General features: G+C 43.5%; 1 protein-coding gene and 1 long non-coding RNA gene across 7 annotated transcripts in view; one reads left to right on the forward strand and one right to left on the reverse strand.

Annotated features, from left to right (window-relative positions):
* LOC125960615 (uncharacterized) overlaps positions 1 to 1903 on the forward strand; it is a 292168-nt gene extending 290265 nt beyond the window's left edge. Inside the window, exon 2 of the long non-coding RNA XR_007470432.1 lies at positions 1754 to 1903. This is a non-coding gene — a long non-coding RNA (uncharacterized LOC125960615). The remainder of the gene's footprint in view (positions 1 to 1753) is intronic.
* The window catches only part of PLEKHG1 (pleckstrin homology and RhoGEF domain containing G1), a 223568-nt gene that overhangs the window by 126167 nt on the left and 76796 nt on the right, over positions 1 to 20605 (reverse strand). For 3 of the 6 annotated variants that reach the window (XM_033404918.2, XM_033404921.2, XM_033404910.2), the window contains exon 1: positions 2697 to 2927. The exons of 1 other annotated variant lie outside the window; for it this stretch is intronic. In XM_033404918.2, coding sequence (XP_033260809.1) covers positions 2697 to 2775 — 79 coding nt within the window. In that variant the 5' untranslated portion in view covers positions 2776 to 2927. Of the gene's footprint in view, positions 1 to 2696; positions 2928 to 20605 lie in introns of those variants that run through there. 2 more of the 6 variants (XM_033404952.2, XM_033404948.2) reach the window with 1 other exon arrangement.

The raw sequence follows: 20605 nt of genomic DNA on the forward strand, positions 1-20605 counted from the left end.
GATCTATGGAGTGTGAAATAATTGCAGTTAGCAATTTTTACGTCCAAAGAAAATAGCATTGCTCCAGAAAATAAAGAACTAAAGCATAAAGGTTATATTATTTTTTATTTAAAATCTCTTTCCTGGTACCTAAAAGTAAAATCTTATAAACTATTCATCTGTCCATCTCAAGGTAGATTTGCTGAATAATTATTCTAGGCCAGGACCTGGACTAGACATTAGGGATAAAAAAGATTTTTAAAAAGATGAATCTATGGCCCCTGCCTTTAAAGAGCTAACTGAAAATCAATACCTTCCTAAGAGTCTCTTCAGACTTCAAATAAATATAAAAATACCAGTAGACTGAAAAATATCTGAAGATTCTTCTATGAGCAGGCTAGAAATTACGGTATAGTTATGGGAGGGAGAATAAAACAGAAGGAAATGAAAACATACTATCCCTTCAGCCATAAAAAGGAATGAAGTCCTGATACACGCTGTGGATGACTCTTGAAAACATTATGCTAAGTGAAATTAGCCAGACGTGAAAGGACAAATATTGTACGATTCCACTTATATGAAATATCTAGAATAGGGACATACCTAGGGACAAGAAGTAGGTTAGAGGTTACCAAAGGTTGGGACAGGGGAGAATGGGGAGTTACTGCTTCATGGTTACAGAATTTCTGTTTGGGGTGACAAAAAAGTTTTGCAGGTAGACAGTGGTGATGGTGGTATAAAATTATGAATGTAATTAATACCACTAAATTGTACACGTTAAAATGGTTAAAAGAGCAAATTTTGTGTTATATAGATTTTCTCACAACTTATAAAATGAATAATGTAACAGAAACCATTGAATTGTACCCTTTAATTGGGTGAATTGTATGGCCTGTAAATTATATCTCAGTAAAGCTGTTAAAAGAAATCCCTCACATGTTAGCATATTACTTCGTCATCTTGTAAAGCTCTGAATATTGTTAAATAAATATACTAGGAGCACAACTGGGCGCTCAAGGTTTGAAATATTACGATTCACACTTCTTTCTGAATGCCAGATGTTACCAATAATCACTAACTCTTCTGGCCGTTCAGAACACAGCTGAGCCTTCTATCTTTTGCATATCTGGTTAAATAAGGAATTGACTATCTTGCCATGAATAAACTTATTGTGAAACCATTTTCACAATAGTCTCTTGGCTTGATTCTTCTTGAATACCATCAGCCTGAAAAGTATGGTTGGAAACCACCATCAGAACAAAACAAATGACAACTTTTGATTTTCATACCTCTCCACTGTAGGTTAGCAAGAGGCCAGAGTAAGTCAGTATCTCGAAAAATGCCTGGCACGTACTGGCTTCCAATACATATTTGTTGAAATGACAGAACGGTTAGCAGTTACTGCTTGGGAACCTCTCAGGGCTCTGGGTCAGATAGAAGCCTTCTGAGGGGCAGCAGTCCAGCTCAGAACACCCCTGGGAGTTGATTCCTTCTGGGCTCACCCCTGGTTCCTCTGCTAGCTCCGTGCTTCTCTCATAGGTCACTCATCAGCAAGACCAAAGAGTTCCCTTCTAAGTAAGTATCATTAAGAAGTCCAAGGTCTAGGGGACTTCCCTGGTGGCGCAGTGGTTGAGAACCTGCCTGTCAATGCAGGGGACATGGGTTTGATCCCTGGTCCGGGAAGATCCCACATGCCACGGAGCAACTAAGCCCATGCGCCACAACTACTGAGCCTGCGTTCTAGAGCCCACGTGCCACAACTACTGAAGCCCAGGTGCCTAGAGCCCGTGCTCTGCAACAAGAGAAGCCACCGCAATGAGAAGCCCGCGCACCACAACGAAGAGCAGCCCCCGCTCGCCGCAACTAGAGAAAGCCCACGCGCAGCAACGAAGACCCAACACAGCCAAAAAAAAGTAAATAAATTAAAAAGAGAAAAAAAAGTCCAAGGTCTAGACAGAGCAGAATGAGGTTAGGAATTTCCAAAGTTTTTCATTCCAATGCAAATTTCTTTCAAAAATTTGGAGCTAAGTTAACAGGAGAGCTACATTTTGGTCACGAGTTCTATTGCTGCCTCAAAACAAAAAGTAGCAGAAAATAAATATAATTAATGGGGAAACCCAGAAGCTAACTACTTTTTTTTATAGAAGTATAGTTGATTTACAATGTTGTGCTGATCTCTGCTGTACAGCAATGTGACTCAGTTATACACATACAGACATCCTTCTTTAATATTCTTTTCCATTATGGTTTATCACAGGATATTGAACATATCAATAATTCCCTGTGCTATACATTAGGACCTTGTTGTTTATCCACAGAAGCTAACTACTTTTACCATTGCCCATACCAGAAGTAATAAAGTGATACGATTTAGACTACAATTTGCCAAAGCCAATAAACCTTTTCTGTCTTATTAGTCAAATACACGTATCATAGAACAAGGATTACATCTTAAAATAAAAGCCTTTGAAGGAAAATAAGGGGGGATAATGATCTCTTACTGTGTGATCACTGAACGTCCCTGTGTCTTTGACTAGGAAAAGAGAAAATGAACCTCCTGCCATGAGTTAGCCATGATTTATAATAACCTAAGAAGAAAAGCAGACTCTAGATTTGTCAACTCTATTTGAAGGGGGAGAAAGCTTGTAAGCTCATTATCACCTTCCTGAACTCTTTAAAAAGAAAATCATGCAGTCATAGCAAAGTCACAAACCTACCCTGAGTCTGAATTCCATCTTGACTCTGGAGAACAGAAGTCTGGATTCTGCCCTTCGCGGAGAGCTGCGATTCCTCCATCCTCTGACCAGAGCTCCCACCACGGTTGTGGACCCCAGGTGGCCGTAGCCCCGCTGGGCGGCCGGGAGCGGGTAGATAGCCCTGTCAGGCTGCCACCGTCAGGAGGATCCCATCCACCTGCGATGGTGCTACACCCCAGACAGACAGGTCCGGGCAGTTCCACCTGCCCCGTCCTCCACCCACACGCTCACCCTTGTGTTGTTGATCCTCCCTCAGGAGGCCCAGGGAAAGTGGGAGATGAGCCGAGAAAAAGCAGAAAACAGCAAAAACAAAACTGAGTGGTAGGGCTTCCCTGGTGGCGCAGTGGTTGAGAGTCCGCCTGCCGATGCAGGGTTCGTGCCCCGGTCCGGGAAGATCCCACATGCCGCAGAGCGGCTGGGCCCGTGAGCCATGGCCGCTGAGCCTGCGCGTCCGGAGCCTGTGCTCCGCAACGGGAGGAGCCACAACAGTGAGAGGCCCGCGTACCGCAAAGAAAAAAAAAAAAAAGACTGTGTACCTGTGATAAACCATAATGGAAAAGAATATGAAAAAGAAGCTATATATGTATAACTGAGTCACTTTGTTGTACAGCAGAAATTAACACAACATTGTAAATCAACTATACCTCAATAAAATTAAAAAAAAAAAACACCAACCCCCTCAAACAGACAAAAATGACTGTATATGTGGAGGGGGGCATGTACCTGTGTATCTATTTCTCTTTTCCCAGCTTATTTTCTCTCCTAAATTGGAACAGCTATCAGACAATTGTTTTTCCAAAGAGAACCAGTCGTCTAGATAAACAGAATTTGTTTCTGAAAAGTATTTCTAATGTCTGGGTGTTCACGTCACAGAATCATAACAGCTTTTGTGGATGAGGAAAGTTGATTAAGGGAATTTAATAAAAATTCACAATCATGTCAATGCTCGAGAACTTTAAAAAAATGAATTGATTCCGATGACCTAATTCTTTTCTCTCTCCTGGTGAGCTAGCTGGAGTTGCCTCAGACTGGTGGGTGGGACCTGAACGTCAGGCATAGAGTACACTGCTCACATATGCCCCCTCCTGGCCAAGATGCCAGGTGCACATTGGTTAGAGACCGAGGATTGCCTTAAAGCTGTGGGAGGGGCAAGGGGTAGAAAGTTCTGGAACCCCCTTGGTATGCTATATTCATTTAGCCTGAATTAATTATAGGCAGGCTGAGGCTTTTGATATTATTTTCTGTCCTAATGACTGTTACAGATTACACAGTTGGAGTAGATGGAGCAACCCATTACCTGGCTTCACTCCTCTCTTCCCCAGCTATACCTTATCTAATAGGCTCAAGACTGTTTTTGCAGGAGGGAAAATTCCCCAAATCCCTCCATATCCATTTACAATATTTCTTTTAAAGAGCCTCCAGTGTACTAAAACGCAGTAGTGTTTTGGGATACATATTTTATGGATTCAATTAGTCAAAATTGCCCTTATTTGCTTATGATTTTGACTTTTCCAAACTGCAGAAAAAGTTTGGTATCATGGCAGATGGAGGGAAGGCGGAAATGAAGGATGGGATTTGAAATGGTCTAAGAGTAGGAAGCTGCTGGTTCTACTCTCTGTTCCCTGACCTCAGGAGGGGTTCAGACATGCACCTGGGGCAGAGTCTGCAGTCAGGGAGGGGCAGCGTTTGCTGAGAGGACAGGTCCTGGTTCTCCTTGAGGTGCGTCTCCCACTTCCTCACTGGAGCAGGGGGCTCCCTCTGCCGTGGGCAGCGCCCTCCACCTCCCAGGGCTGAGCCAGGCTCTGCTGGGGTTCAGGGGAGAACTGCTCAGGGAGCAATGCCACCTGCCCTTTAGGGGAAAGAGGAAAGAAGCCTTCAATAGTCTCTCAGTTCCGGGGACCCCCAGAGTCACAAAGACAGCCTGAACCTGCCTTCTGCTGGGGATACCCCCTGTGGGAGTGGGGCGGCATCAAGGAAGGCCAGCAGGGAGCCCGTTACTGGAGCCTGGGGTCTGGTCCTGGCTTAGAGGTGAGGGATTAAGCAGGGATCTTGAGGATGGTCCAGCGTCACTTGCAATTCATCAGGGGACGGTCAGGAGGCAGGAACGTGGTGGGTGCATTTACCCTGAGTCATCTCTCAGGGGATTCTGTGTCCAGTTGTAGGAGACTAGACGCGGGAATGCAGGGTGGTAGGGATTCCAGGAGAGGAGCTATCAGGAGGACCAGAAGCCACCCGGCCCCATCCTCAGGGTGAGGTGGTGGAGATAACACAGTGATGCTGGAAGCAAAAGATCTGCTCTGAAGACTCTAGAAATCCACTAATGCCCCCAGATGGAGCTTTTCTTTGAGGGTCGATCATTAGTGCTGCCACGTATATGAGATCCCTGCAGACACCCGTCCCCAGTGGGCCAATGAGAAGTCCATGGTGGGAGACACAGGGCTCGTGGCCAGAAGCACAGCAAACTGCCCTAATTCAGACTCTGAGGACCCCGCACAGCTGTTGTTATCAGCCACCAAGGTAAGACGGACATACGTGAGAAAGGAGGTGAACGGAGCCAACGGATACTTGAAATAAAACTCCCCAGATCCCAGCCCTGAACCCTCCCGTGGCTACGGCTCCTCTGTTCTCACAGTCCCCGGGCGCAAGAACCACAGCTTGTCCCCCTCTGCTGCGGCCATGGACGTCTGCCCCACTCAACCAGCTGCCTCAGACCTCACTGCACATCAGAAACACCTTATAAAATACAGATTCCCAGGGCTCGCCCTGAAATGACTGCTCCCCTAGGTCTATGACAGTGCCAGGGGGCCTGCATTTTCTCGAGCTCCCCCCACCAGCCTGGAATTTTTTTTTTAACATCTTTATTGGAGTATAATTGCTTTACAGTGTTATGTTAGTTTCTGCTTTATTACAAAGTGAATCAGCTATACATATATATATACATATATCCCCATATCTCCTCCCTCTTGCATCTCCCTCCCTCCCTCCCTGTCCCACCCCTCTAGGTGGTCACAAAGCACTGAGCTGATCTCCCTGTGCTCTGCCGCTGCTTCCCACTAGCTATCTGTTTTACATTTGGTAGTGTATATATGTCCATGCCACTCTCTCACTTCGTCCCAGCTTCCCCCTCCCCTTCCCCGTGTCCTCAAGTCCATTCTCTATGTCTGTGTCTTTATTCCTGTCTTGCCCCTAGGTTCTTCAGAACCTTTTTTTTTTCTCTAGATTCCATATATATGTGTTAGCATAGGGTATTTGTTTTTCTCCTTCTGACTTACTTCACTCTGTATGACAGACTCTAGGTCCATCTACCTCACTACAAATAACTCAATGTCGTTCCTTTCTATGGCTGAGTAATATTCCATGGTATGTCTGTGCCACATCTTCTTTACCCATTCATCTGTTGATGGACATTTAGGGTGTTTCCATGACCTCACCAGCCTGGAATTGATCAAGGAAGGTCTGAAGAAACGAACTTCCTTGACTGCGGGCTTCTTGAAGACTGCGACCTTCAGTACTTTTGCGGCCAGCACAGTGTGTGTGGCCAGCTTGTAGTCTGCTGGATGAGGAGAATCAATGCCCACCCCTCGTCTCCAAACCCACTGGGCTGCCCGACCCCCTCACCCTCCCCTGAAGCCTCCTTCCTTGCTCTAACCCCAAGGCCACCCTGGCTGCAGCAGCCGTTCCATGACATTGCTTCGTCTTCTCTCCACCCCAGACTCGCACACTTCACTCGCCTGTGAGGTTCTGGCCCAGAACAAGATCGGCCGAGGCAGCAGCTTCCTGTCCCCTCAACCCCACAAAGAACGGCTCCGTCTTTGCTTCTGATGTCTGAGGCCCTGGGTACCATGATCAAGGGGTCTGCATGGGAACTCAAGGTTTTGCAGCAGCAGGGAATACTTTGCTGTCCTTAGTTTGCTGGTTGTAGCAGGTGGACGCTCAGTAGGCAGGGTTTTCCCTGACAGGAAGCTGAGCCGTGACCATGACCGCTGTGGGAAATGTGGCCAGGAAGAGGAAGAAGTGTAACGTCCTGCCCACAGAGGGCAGCCCCACCCTTCCAGGTTCCCACACATACACTTCCTGACAGAGGCCCGCCGGAGGCCGACTGCGCCTTTCACTGGGACGCGAGGGGAAACGGCTCGCCCTCGAGCCCATGAGGTCATCTCCCCCCTCCACCCCCTGTCAGTCTTATTATAAGATACCCTCCCCTTCCACTCACGAAAACGGGCACACTGAGGAAGGAAACACACTTTTTTCTTTAGACAGAATATCTAGAAAACCAGAATCACACTGAAGGCTCTGAAAAGGTCAATACGGCTCAAGACAAACTCAGCTCATGGATGTTTGCTTCCAATTTCCTATGGTGTCTATGAGTTACTAACAATTCTCTGAATTTCAGAAATATAAGTACTGTTCCCACCCACCTGAAGAAGATGAGGGCTGAATCGGCCACATGCTTCTTTGTAACCCCTTAGGGCCTGGTTCTGGGCACACAGGGGGCTCTCAGAAAACGCTGATTGTGTAAATGCACAATGTGATGATATGGTTGTCAACTGCTAAAAGGGCTTTGAGCTACCAGACTAAGAATGGCTTCCATCTCTGCAGCAGATAGGCGACCTCAGCTCTTACTTCAGGAAGGAGCTGTTGGGTGGAGGGTGGGCTGTGTGGAGAATTTCTGCCTGGCTCCTGAGGTTTTCTTCCATCTGGGTGGGCTTCCAAGAGCTCCAGGTCTCTCTTTGACTCCTCACACACATTTCTCTTGGGGGCAGGAATCGGAAATTAGATCGGCAAACACAGGAGGGAAAATCGGGCAGGGGTAGTCTAGCCCTACCCTTTGGCTCCGGTGGCAGAGAGCTATCCACAGGTAGCAAGGTTCTGCTTTACTTCCCAGGAAAGCTCTGCTCCTATGTGGGGAAGGCTGCCCCTCTTCAACCCACTGGTGGGAAGGCTTCTGATGCTGAGTGTAGTATTAGGATGCTCACCTGCCCACAGGTGTAAGATGCGATATCCAAGGTCGATCTTATCAGTAATAAAGGTGGGGGGTTAGTCTCCATCTGCCTTGCTCCTTTGTTTCAAATTCTCAAATTGGTTCAGAACCTGGATGGAAGGAAAGGGTCTTAGTTGCCCTTTGCCCGCAAGCCCCAACATCTGGTGGGTTGGCTCCTGGACATGGCATTTGGGGAGCAAAATGACTCCTGGAGATTGATGCTTCTGGCAGATGCTGTACCAAGTGTGGGCCACTGGTGTTTACCCGGCAATTTACAGCAAATTGTTTTGTGCCAGGGTTGGCTTTTATGGTCGTGCCATTGCTTTTGGGGTCATCTGGTGAGCAGCTTTAAGCTTTATCCCATGTGCAATTTTGACTCTGCCAGCTGACTCAGCTGAAGATGACTTTGCTCACAGGCGAGGGGCTCTTTTAAGAGCATCAGGCCTGCAGGCATCAGGCCTCCCAAGCAGGGCTCAGGCCTCACCCCCTAAGCAGACGGCTGGGTGGCCTCAGCAAGTGTGGGCTTAGCCTAAGGGTCGGAGGCTTTCGGAGGCAGGCAACCACTGCCTGCCCTTGACCCACACAGTGCAGGGTGCTGAAGCAGGTGCACTGAGGCAAAGAGTCAGCGTAGGAAAAGGAGAGTCTGGGTTTACAGGCTTTCCAGATGACAAGACTGGAACAGCGCCGCAAGGCAGCAAGTTCTGCACACACAGCCTGAGGAGACTGAACTTCAAATGAGTAAATGCCGGGCAGATCCAGGCGGCACTAATTGCTCCAATTCTACTCTGCGTTCAAGGCCAAGAGGAAATTGAGGGGGGCAAAATCTGAACTCAGATAGCTCATCCACAGGTTTGAGAGTCTCCCCGCGCTATAGGGCCTCCAGCTGACTTGGGTTCGCTTGGTTCTCTCACTCAGACACCACTGAGATTCTGCTCTGGACTTGGCGATGGACTTTGGATCAAAGTGCTGCATTTAGGGACGATAGCTGTACATAGCTAACTGCTGCAGGGGATGGGAAATAAAACCTATTTTCTAAACTTGGAGGGCATGGAGCCATTGGTGTTTGCAGAGTTCTCAATAAGAGAAACGTGGAGGAAATTCTCAAAATTTTAAGGCAAAGGAAAATGAAAAGAAAATACTGATGCTCTAACCTCATTTCTTTTCTCTAAGTGATAACCACAACCCAAGCTGAATGGCTCTGAACTGGATGCTGTACCAAAACCAACCAAGCGCTACAGCACAACTCCCCTGTGCCATATGTACGGTCCTCAGTGTTGTAGAGGTCGCACATGGGGAAAAGATTAACGCACGTGTGGTTTCTGCTAATGCTGATAATCACTGAAAAACGTATTTGTAAATTCATATGGAATTTGGATGCTCACATACACAAGCAGGTCTTGGTGTTTAGAGATGTTCATTCACTATCAAAGGCATCTCTTCTCTATCCGCCCTAAGAGTAGAGAAAACGTGCTCAGACTTGCCCTTCTAAGAAGATGTTCCCTTGACTTTCCCTGTGTCCTCCTCCTCCAGCTGTAGGTCTCTTCTCCTCAAGGGTAAAAAATCACAAATGGCTTATCTGTACTTCTCTTCATTTCTTCCCCAAGTCACTCCAATCTAGTTCTCCCCTCACCCTCCTCAACCACCCAAACAGCTCTCTGTAGTTTAATGCTTCCTAATCCCACTGCCATTTATCGGTCTCTTTCTCCTACAACTTCTTGACAGCATCTGACACTTGTGACTGCTCCCTTCTTCTTGAAGCACTGTCCTCCCCCGGGGACCATGATCTCTGATTATCTGGTTTCCCTCCCACCTATATTGATATCCTTTTTCAGTTTCCTTTGCAGGACCATCCAATCACCGACTTTACCTTTGGCCCAAACATCTGAGCAACAGACCAGTACATCCAAGTGACTATTTGATATCTCAGCTTTGAGATTTCACAGGAAACTGAATGCTACAGCCATGTGCATGGATATACCAGCCAGAAATTCTGGAACCATCCTTTCCACCTTTGCTCCAGATGGTCAAACCATTACTACTTCCAGTTCTTGTTTTTTTTTTTAACTTCTTAACTCTCTCAAACGGCACTTGCTTTCCTCTATCTCTACCCTGCTCGTCTTTCATTTGTACTAGTATAATGTTCACCCTGGAGGGTATAGGACTGTCGCACCACAAACTTTTCAAATTGTAAATCTGATGTCAGCCCACCTTTACCCCATCAACTGAAAGCTCTTCCATGCTTTTCATTTCTTCCAGGACAATGATCAAATCTTTGACACGGCCTCCAACTCCTCACAGGTCTAGTCCCTGCCTCCTTGCTCACCTTACCAGCCTCTGTAGCACTACAGTCTCACTGCTCTTCTCTAAGTTCCTCTAGGGAGTCGTGGTCTCTCCACATTGCTCGTCTGCCATGAACGACCTCCCCCCACAGCTACTACTGATCTGTGAGAGCTCTCTACAACGACCACCTCCTTAAGGCAATGCCTGTATTTTTTTCCTTTCTAGCATTTATAATTTGCAATGATTATTTGGTCTATAGTCATCTCCCCCACTAGTCTACCCTGTAATATTGATGAGGGCGGGGACCATGTGTTTTTTGCCCATAACAAATCCCTAGAGCCTGGAATAGTGCCTGGCACATAGTACATACTCAATGAGCATTTGTGGGATGAATGAATGAACAGCTATAGTGCATTGGAGACTTTGGTATAATGAGTGTGTATGATATTTCTATCACAGTTGTTGTAATGTTTAAAAACACGCTATTGTTATAATTAGATGCTAAGATTGGATTAAAAGAGTAGCTGGTAATTATAAAAACATTCCCATGGGAAAATATGATCTACGTTATGACCCCCACTTTATTATATGCATTCTTCAAAGAGAGCATTGTGGTGAAATGTGGGCTGCCTATATTGATCTCCTATTTAGATGTAAGATTCACTTCGTCTGTGCCCCTAGAGATCCTACCAATATTGCTGAACAGAGACATAAAGCTCAGGAAGTTTAACAGATGGCTAAGTATCTCATTGCAGCTTAGTATTCATTCTAAGATTAAAACCTAGGTTAAAATATATTAAAAACTGTTAAATGTGTATTTTATTAAAAACACAGCAACCGGAATAAAGAAGAGGCAATGGCGCCTTCTCATGCCTAACCCTTAATATACGGCAAAAAAGATTCTCACACTTAAAAAAAAATAAATTTGTTTATTTAATTATTTATTTTTTGGCTGCACGGGGGCTTTCTCGACTTGCAGCGAGCGGGGGCTACTCTTCGTTGAGGTGCGTGGGCTTCTCATTGCGGTGGCTTCTCTTGTTGTGGAGCACGGGATCTAGGTGCGCAGGCTTCAGTAGTTGCGGCACGTGGGCTCAGTAGTTGTGGCTCGAGGGCTCTAGAGCGCAGGCTCAGTAGTTGTGGTGCCCGGACTTAGTTGCTCCGCGGCATGTGGGATCTTCCCGGACCAGGGCTCGAACCCGCGTCCCCTGCATTGGCAGGCGGATTCTTAACCACTGCGCCACCAGGGAAATCCGATTCTCATATTTATTTTCTCCTCTACATCAAAGTAAGGTAAGGCTGCTATCCCTTATTGTGGCACCTTCATTTATATATGCAATTTTATAAGAATCTGTTTAATATATTGGTTTATAAAATTATTAAGATTGTTGTCCTTTTTTTCATGGGTTTATTATCTATTTTCTCAGAAATGAAAGGTGGTACATATAGACTGACTTTCAGTTTACAATTAATTGGTATTCAGAGATGTCTGATTTTAAAAACTGCAATATCAATGTTAACCTAATATGATAAAGCCCAGGTTTTCAAGCCATATTTAAAAGGCACATAAATGTTTTTTTTTCTTTTTTAACATTTTTATTGGAGTATAATTGCTTTACAATGGTGTGTTAGTTTCTGCTTTATAACAAAGTGAATCAGTTATACATATACATATATCCCCATATCTCTTCCCTCTTACGTCTCCCTCCCTCCCACCCTCCCTATCCCACCCTTCTAGCTGGTCACAAAGCACGGAACTGATCTCCCTGTGCTATGCAACTGCTTCCCACTAGCTATCTATTTTACATTTGGTAGTGTATGTATGTCCATATATACACTACCACTCTCTCACTTCATCCCAGCTTACCCATCCCCCTCCCCATGTCCTCAAGTCCATTCTCTAGTAGGTCTGCATCTTTATTCCCGTCTTGCCCCTAGGTTCTTCATAACCTTTTTTTTTTTAGATTCCATATATATGTGTTAGCATAAAGGCACATAAATGTTTTGTCTTTAATTCATATATTCATACATTTGCTCATGGATGGTTAGAACAGATTCCCAAGAAAGCCTCAACACTTGGCAGTTGGAAATAACCATCTGCTACAGCAAAACCTTTGTTATTTGTAATTCTACCCTGAAACTGAACCCTATAAAATTGTAGAACTCTCTATTAGATTGGCGCATAACCTTAAACTGGAGAAGGGCCAACATTTCCCTCTCTCTTTTAAAAAGAGTATGTGGGTTAATTACAAGGCGCTGATTGATCGGGATTAGTCTTTAACCCTGTCTGCAGAGAAGTAATTCCTACCACTTCCATCCATTAGACTGGGTCAAGATGGGTAATTCAGGCTGAACCTAAAATAAAAACTTTTGTTTACTATGGCATCTGAAGTTAGCGTGGATTATTTTTGTTAAGAAATAATTCTTGTTTATCAATGGCATAAGGAGCTAGATGTCTCTATGCTCATTTTATAGAATTATTAAAGCTTGTTCAAGCAGTGCTCAATTTAGGTGTTCACTGGAAGCAGATTTTAAATATTTGACTAGAAAAAGTGAGAAAACATGTTTACCTTTTCTGGGGCCCCATTTGTTCTCTAAGTACCAGATAATACTCATACCAACATTTAAGGGGTCACAAATACTATTTACATTAAAGACAAGGGAACACACTGAAAAGACCTTGAAAGGTTTCCCTCTTTACTCTTGCTGAGAACATGTGATATTAGACTTTTAAATTAATGAACAGTTGACTTGCTAGATTTTCTAGCTAATGGGATTTGGGCAATCTCAGAGAGATGCAGCTTTAACCAGGTCACCTCCTTCTTGAGGTGACCTTCCTTTCACCTCCCAATGGTCTAAACCTCCCCCTTGATGCCACTGGAGGTATATCCCTTCCCTCCTTCCTCTTCTGCTGTGGTTGTTGAAGGCTCCCAAATCTGGCAGTGCCAGAAATCTGTTCTTGTTTCTGCAGACAGCAAGGAAGTGAGCAAAGAAATACAACTCTTATAGATAATTTAAAATGGTTGTAGCTACCACTATCAATAAAATAGTATAAAAGATAGTATTACAACTCACCATATTAGAGATTAAGCAGGATAATATATTTTGCCTCAAGTTAAATGGAAAACAGACTGTTCAGACATGTGTTTTCAGAATTCAGAAGTTCTTTCCCAATAAAGACAACATTCTACACAAGGGGTAGTCAGATGTTGTGGACACAGGTGGGTCTCCTCACCTTGTGTCTGTGTATATCAGAAAGTGGCCTGTCTCATGAAGATGCCCTGGAAGGGAGGATGTATGAACTGAATCCAGAAGAACAAATAAGAATAAATAGGAGTCAGCCAGCCTGGAGTTTCGGGATGAGGTTAGGAGCAGGTATAGGGCGTGCTACGTGCAAAGACCCAGGGTGCCTATTTGGGGAACTGTAAGCAATGTAGTGAGGTAGTAAGTGGTGTGTGTGTGTGTGTGTATGTGTGTGTGTGTGTGTGTGTGTGTGTGTGTGTAGGAGGTGTAAAGAGGGAGAGAAATAAGAGACAAGACTATAGAGGTAAACAGGAATCAGGCCATGAAGAGCCTTATATATCTTAACAGAGTTTGACTTTATCCTGAAGCGTGACAAGGTTTTGAAGGGTTCAAAGTTGAGCGGTACCATGATCAGATCTGTGTTTTGAAAAGAAGACACTAAATGAAGTTGGAAAATGGATTGGAGGAAGTAAGAATGCAAGTAGGCAGATGAAGACCAGCTGAAAAAGAGATGATGGTCGCCTGGATAAAGGCAACTGGAGTGGGGATGCCTGTGGCTTGGGAACTGATTCCCTGGGGTTGGGTGTGAGGGGAGACAGCAGTCAGGAGGAGCTCAGGTCTGCGGTGCAGGTGACACGGGGCTCACAGGGGTGTGTGCAGAGGAAGAGAGGCGTTTTGGTCGTGGGGTGGTGGGTTGTTCAGGGAAATGATGAGTCCCCCATTTTCAGACATTTACACTACCCTGTATTTTTCCCCCCATTATAATGAATCCTCTGAAAACATTTTTGTACATGTATTATTTTAGTGCCTTTATATTGCATTAGTCGCTCCTTCAGATTAGAATCTATCTCCCCCATCTCTGCTTCTCACACTGCAGTGGTTCAATAAGTGTTTATCTCATGATATCCTTGGGATAAATTCCCAGGAATAGCACTGCAGGATCAAAGAGGAAGACTTTGATAATTCTTACGATATACGGTCAGATTTTATCCAAAAAGATCAAGTATTTTTACTTCGTCAGCAATAATGCATGAGTATATCTCTTTTTCCTATAACCTTTTTCAGATCTGGCCTTTGACTTTCATTTACTTGGTAGGTGTAAAATTCATTTTAAAATTTGTTGATGTTGAATATACAAATTTAATTTTCTATTTGTTTTATTTTGGGTGAAATAGCTGAATGTTTCCTTGAACCACTTATTTAATTATAATCTGATATTGTGCTCACATTTATATAAATTCATCTGTGTTATCAAGTCTCTAATTTTTGCTATGCATATTTTCTCATTTTGTTGCTTTCACTGTTTTAGTTTTAAAAGGTTTTAAATTTTATGTAAATACATTTTCCCATCTTTCCCTTTTCAATGTTCATTTCTTTTTTTTTTTAATTCTTTAAAATTTAAAAAAAAAATTTTTTTTTTTTTTTGGCTGCATTGGGTCTTCGTTGCTGCGCACGGGCTTTCTCTAGTGGTGTCGAGCAGGGGCTACTCTTCATTGCGGTGCGTGGGCTTCTCATTGCGGTGGCTTCCCTTGTTGCAGAGCACGGGCTCTAGGCACGTGGGCTTCAGTAGTTGCAGCATGCGGGCTCAGTCGTTATGGCTCATGGGCTCTAGAGCACAGGCTCAGTAGTTGTGGCACAAGGGCTTAGTTGCTCCATGGCATGTGGGATCTTCCCGGACCAGGGATCAAACCTGTGTCCCCTGCATTGGCAGGCGGATTCTTAACCACTGCACTGCCCGAGAAGTCCCACAATGTTCATTTTTTCAACAAAAATTTCCCCTTTGTAGCTGGAACTGTGCTACTCCAAATCCATAATTCTTCAATTCACTGAGAGTTTGTTGAGGTATACACATTGTTTATGGTATGTGGTCTGAATCTTAGACATTTTTTTCTTTCATATTATATCCTGTGGTTAATAATTTTCCTAGTTTTTACTCGATTCATCTATATTTTATAGGTTTTTTATTATGATATCTGCAAGAAATATTTCTGTAGGCTCATTTTTGCTATTTAATTTTATCACCTTAGATTTAAATTATCCTTGTGCTTAATCTTCCACTAAGGAAAATACGTTTTATCATTATAGACAAGAGGCTAAAATAAAACTATCTCAGAAAGGGTGTACACCAGCACTATGCCAGGTGCTTTACATAAAATCAGTCTGAAGAATAAGTAGTATCACACCTTTATGAGTGTAATATAATATACACTCATATTATATTATAAGTAATATTACATCTCATTCCTTTACAGATGAGGAAACTGGGGCTCAGAAGGGCTGAACAATTTGCGCAGGATCATATAGCTAGTAAGCGGCTGAGAACCTAGTTACATGCATTATGGATACCCTAGAGTGTCACCAAAGTTGAACAGAATACAGATGAATTTTCCATAAAAAAGAAAGGGGATAAAAGACCCTCAAATATGTTAGAAAGATGAAACACTGAAAGATGAGGTTGTGGGGTAGGACCTCCCTTCTCCTAAGCACCCCCCCACCTGGAAAGCATGAGAGAGAGAAGAAAAGAGCAAGAACACAGGAGTGTTCTGCGCGAGCATATGCATCGGAGACAGTGCAGGTGGTGAAAGCACGCGCTGCAGCGTCTGAAAGATCCGGTGGGAGTCCTGCTTCTGCCCTTCAGGCAAGTTCCAGAGCGTGTAATGGAACATGGAATGAAGGCGACAAGCATGAGCGAGAAAGGCTTCCCTGGTGGCGCAGTGGTTGAGAGTCCGCCTGCCGATGCAGGGGACACGGGTTCGTGCCCCGGCCCGGGAAGATCCCACGTGCCGCGGAGCGGCTGGGCCCGTGAGCCATGGCCGCTGAGCCTGCGCGTCCGGAGCCTGTGCTCTGCAACGGGAGAGGCCACAACAGTGAGAGGCCCGCGTACCGCCAAAAAAAAAAGAATGAGCGAGAAGAGCTGCCAGGAGCTGTTATCACAGGGTGGCACCAGGGAAATCACAAAGCACCTGCAAATCACCTGCCCCGCACTGCCTGCGGGCACATGATAAGCTCCCCAAACGGTGCCCGAGATTATTACACGTCTCAGCCAGGCCACGTCATCAACTCATACAAAAGTTTTTCGGGTTTACATTTTCAAACAGGAAACAGTTCCCAATTTGTGTGTACCTTTTCTAGGAAAGGTGTGAGGCGCAATCTGGCATCATGCAATTTGAAATACAAGTGAAACCCAGGTGCCATAAACGCAGTTCTATAATAATCTGTAACAAGAACTTGTTTCCTTTCTTTTCTTTTTTTAAGTTGAAGTGTAGTTGATTTACAATGTTATGTTAGTTGCAGGTGTACAGCAAAGTGATTCAGTTGTACATATATATATGCTTTTCAAGATTCTTTTACATTATAGCTTATTACAAGATATTGAATATAGTTCCCTGTGCTATACTGTAGGTCCTTGCTGGTTATTTTACATATAGTAGTGTGTATACGTTAATCCCAAACTCCTAATTTATCCCTCCCCCGCCCTTTCCCCTTTGGTAACCGCAAGTTTGTTTTCTGTGTCTGTGGGTCTGTTTCTGTTTCGTAACAAGAGCTTGAACCCAACCATCTCCCCACTCCTCGTTTCGGTGGTTTTCATTCTCAAAGGAGCTTCTATAACTTGCTGGTAGCAAGCTGATGCTGGGGAGGTCGGGGGAAGAGGGCTTGGCCTCTGAGATCATTAGTTCTGTCATTGTTATTAAGTAACATAGCGGTTACTCAATTTCCTCAAGAGATGAGGACTTCTGCCTAACTGAACTTTCTGATCACTTCAGGGTTAACAATAAAAAACTCTTTTAAGTCTTGTTAATTTTTTTCTAAGTTATACAGGTTCCCATTAATTAATTATATTAAATTAATATAATTTAACCTTCCTCTGATGATTCAGACTCTTGCTCTGCCTCTGGGTCAACTCCACAAGGCGCGTAGCGCCAGACTCTGGGAGGAGAAGATGGTGAAGTGGTTTAACAAGGACTGATCACATAACACGGCTCTGAAGGTTTATCTTTTCTCCTTAAATAAATCCCTCATGTCTAACTAGTTTGTGTTTGCAGTGGGGAGGGAGGGTTTCTTCTAGAAACTGAGTTTAGAAAGAAAATAGTACATTAAGGGCTTTGGCTTACCTAAACTTCACTCGAGTACAGGTGAGTATATGCCTTCAACGAGAGTCTAGTGCCCTGAGAAGTGTTTCTGAATATATTTCAGCATCTAGTAGCAAGCATTGGCTAGAGACAGGCAGAAGAAAAGCAACTTTGTCTAGCAGGCTCTTCATCTAAACACTGACCAGGATGGGGGGCTGAGTTAGCCACAGCTCTGCAGAGGTCACAGATTACACAGAATGTTTACAAATAATGCAGTACTAGATAGATGTGCATATGCTTGAAGATAAAAGGATCTTTTAGTAGAATGGCCCTTACCTTCACAGTGGTTTTGGAACTTGTATCCATGATGATTTGCCCTTTTGAAGAGGATGCTAAAGCTTAATTTTCTATGGCAAAAGGACTGCAGACAAATGCCAAAATTCTATTCCCAGACCTAAATTATATAATCAGCAATGCAGCATTCAAACTGCACATCAAATAGTCTCGCTTTCTGGCAGACTATGAAAAAAATCAGTTTCAGCGTTTGAAGTAGGCATCTGTTTATGTAATGCAAGCAACCACGACTGCCAAACACAATAATTAAATGCTTTAACAAGTGAGAAATCTTGCCAGAATATGTAATTTGAGGGGGAAAATAAGCAGAGAGTTGATATGTAGCAGAAAATGCTGAATTATTTATTTCCTACTAGTTAGAAGCAGACACTCATACTGTGAGCCTACCTGCAGAAATATTAAAAGAGAAAGGAGAGCAGCAGAGGGGACCAGTTACCTTCCTTTTTATCCATCAATGTGCTCTTTCCTCCTACCTAAACTAAAAACATGAGGAGTTCTCACCCCCCTTTCACTATAATCTTACCTATGTGGAAATGAAATTAAACATCTACAAAGAAACAATAAATAATCCTAGTTTTCTCTTTTCATTCTTTGAATTATCAACTAAAAATGTAGTCACTTTGGGCTGTGCCTCTATTTCTCTTCTGGAGAGGGTAGACTGTGATTTCCTGAGTCTATGATACGGAAGTGCTTTTGTGTCATTTGCTTCTGTGAAAAAAAAAGAAGTTAGGGCTTCCGTGGTGGCGCAGTGGTTGAGAGTCTGCCTGCCGATGCAGGGGACACGGGTTCGTGCCCCGGTCCGGGAGGATCCCACGTGCTGCGGAGCGGCTGGGCCCGTGAGCCGTGGCCGCTGAGCCTGTGCGTCCGGAGCCTGTGCTCCGCGGCGGGAGAGGCCACAACAGTGAGAGGCCCACATACCGCAAAAAAAAAGGAGTGGTACACCTACTCAGCTTTAAAAATTTCTTCTAATTCTAAAGTCTTTGATACGATTTCTATCATAACATTCAAAGGAAAAAAATCATAGTACAGTAACAAATAGCTGAAGATACTGTGCCTCAATGCTTTAATAGTACTTAAAATAATAATTGAAAACTTTCCTTGATATGTCTTATACATTATAGTTAACTTAATGTATGTATATTATATGTTTACTATGTACATTTACTACATATATTTATATATTAAATAGTTTATACTAATTATATTACACATGTGTCAAAGCAATAATGACTTAAAATTTTCTGTATTCTCTTTTCACGTCAAGGTTAGTATTTGTGAAATACAGGCTTAATTTAAAATAGGCTTATAATTAAAATGAGCGACTAATTAGATCTTTTCAAAGAATTCAACTTCTAAGACGACTGTAAAATCATCCTTAATTGTGATGTTCACTCATCTCCATGAACAAGCAATATAAATGTCTACTGGTTTCCCCCAGGAACTTCAAGGAACAAAGGGGAAAGCAGAGGAGGCAGCAACAATTTCTAGAACTTGTATAGTACTACAGAGCACCTCGTGGCATTGATTTATTCATGTGGACAGCTCTGGAGCTGGGCTCTAATTTTCTCCATGGTATAGAGAGAACCCAAGCAGAGACCATCCTTGCACCACTTATAAAAGGTGAGGCAGTGAAGAGAGGAAGACTTCTGGTCACATGCTTTTTTCCCATTATTTAAATAGTGGTTCCTCAATAACATCTTCTCATCTTCCGTGTGCCCTAGAGGGTAATTTCTTTAATGTCAGGGATCCCGTTGGTGCAGGGGACCATTAGCTCCTGACTCGCCTATTGAAAAGCCCCCTAATTATTTACAATAGCCAAGACATGGGAAGAACCCAAGTGCTTATCAACAGACGATTGGTTTAAGAAGATGTGAGATATATATATATGCAATGGAATATTACTTGGCCACCAAAAAGAATGAAATACTGCCATTTGCAGCAACATGGACAGACCTAGAGAAGATCATACTAAGTGAAGTAAGACAGAGAATATTATATTATATAACTTATATGTGGAAATATAATAGAAATATTATATGATATCATTTATATGTGGAATCTAAAATATAATACAAATGAATCTATATACAAAACAAAAACAGACTCAGAGACATAGAAAATAATCAATAATCTTATGGTTACCAAAGGGGAAAGGGAGGGAGCGGGGGATAAATTAGGAGTATGGGATTAACAGATACAAACTACTATACCTAAAATAGATAAGCAACAAGGATTTACTATATAGCGCAGGGAACTATATTCAATATCTTGCAATAACCTATAATGGAAAATAATCTGAAAAATATATATATAACTGAATCACTTTGCTATATACCTGAAACTAACAAACACTGTAAATCAACTATACTTCAATTAAAAAAGAAAAAGAAAAAGCTCTTAACTGGTTACCCCCTTTCCACTCTTATCTGTAATTCATTCTTTACCCCAAAGAGCAAACCTTCAAAAAACTAAGCTGGATTACATCACTCCCCTGCTTAAAACCTGTAAGTATGTTCCCACTGCAGTTAGAATAAAAGTCAGACTCCTCAACACGGCCTGCAACCCCGTGCACGATACAGCCCTCACCTCCCTCTCCAGCCCCGTCTCATTGCCCCACTCATCGTTGCTCACCAGCCTCTTACACATTCTGGCTTTCATTCATTCACTCATTCTCTCATTTTTGTCCCAACTTCAGGATCAGCCTTCGTGCCAATGAAAACCCACTCTCTTAAGCGTCCCTTGTTCTCTTCATTCACAGCATTCACCGCAATATGTAATTATACACTGAACGATGGTCTTTACAATGATCTTTCAGCTCCACTAGCTCCAGGCTTCCTGCAGGAACTTCCAAGGTAACCACTGTATCCTCAGCACCCACTACAGTGTCTGGCACATGGAGCCCATCCTTAGGTGCTGGCTGTGTGGAAGCCTGAGCAAGTGAGGCG

This window comes from Orcinus orca, chromosome 12 (genome assembly GCF_937001465.1).
Source record: "Orcinus orca chromosome 12, mOrcOrc1.1, whole genome shotgun sequence".
In the NCBI taxonomy this organism is placed as follows: Eukaryota; Metazoa; Chordata; class Mammalia; order Artiodactyla; family Delphinidae; genus Orcinus; species Orcinus orca.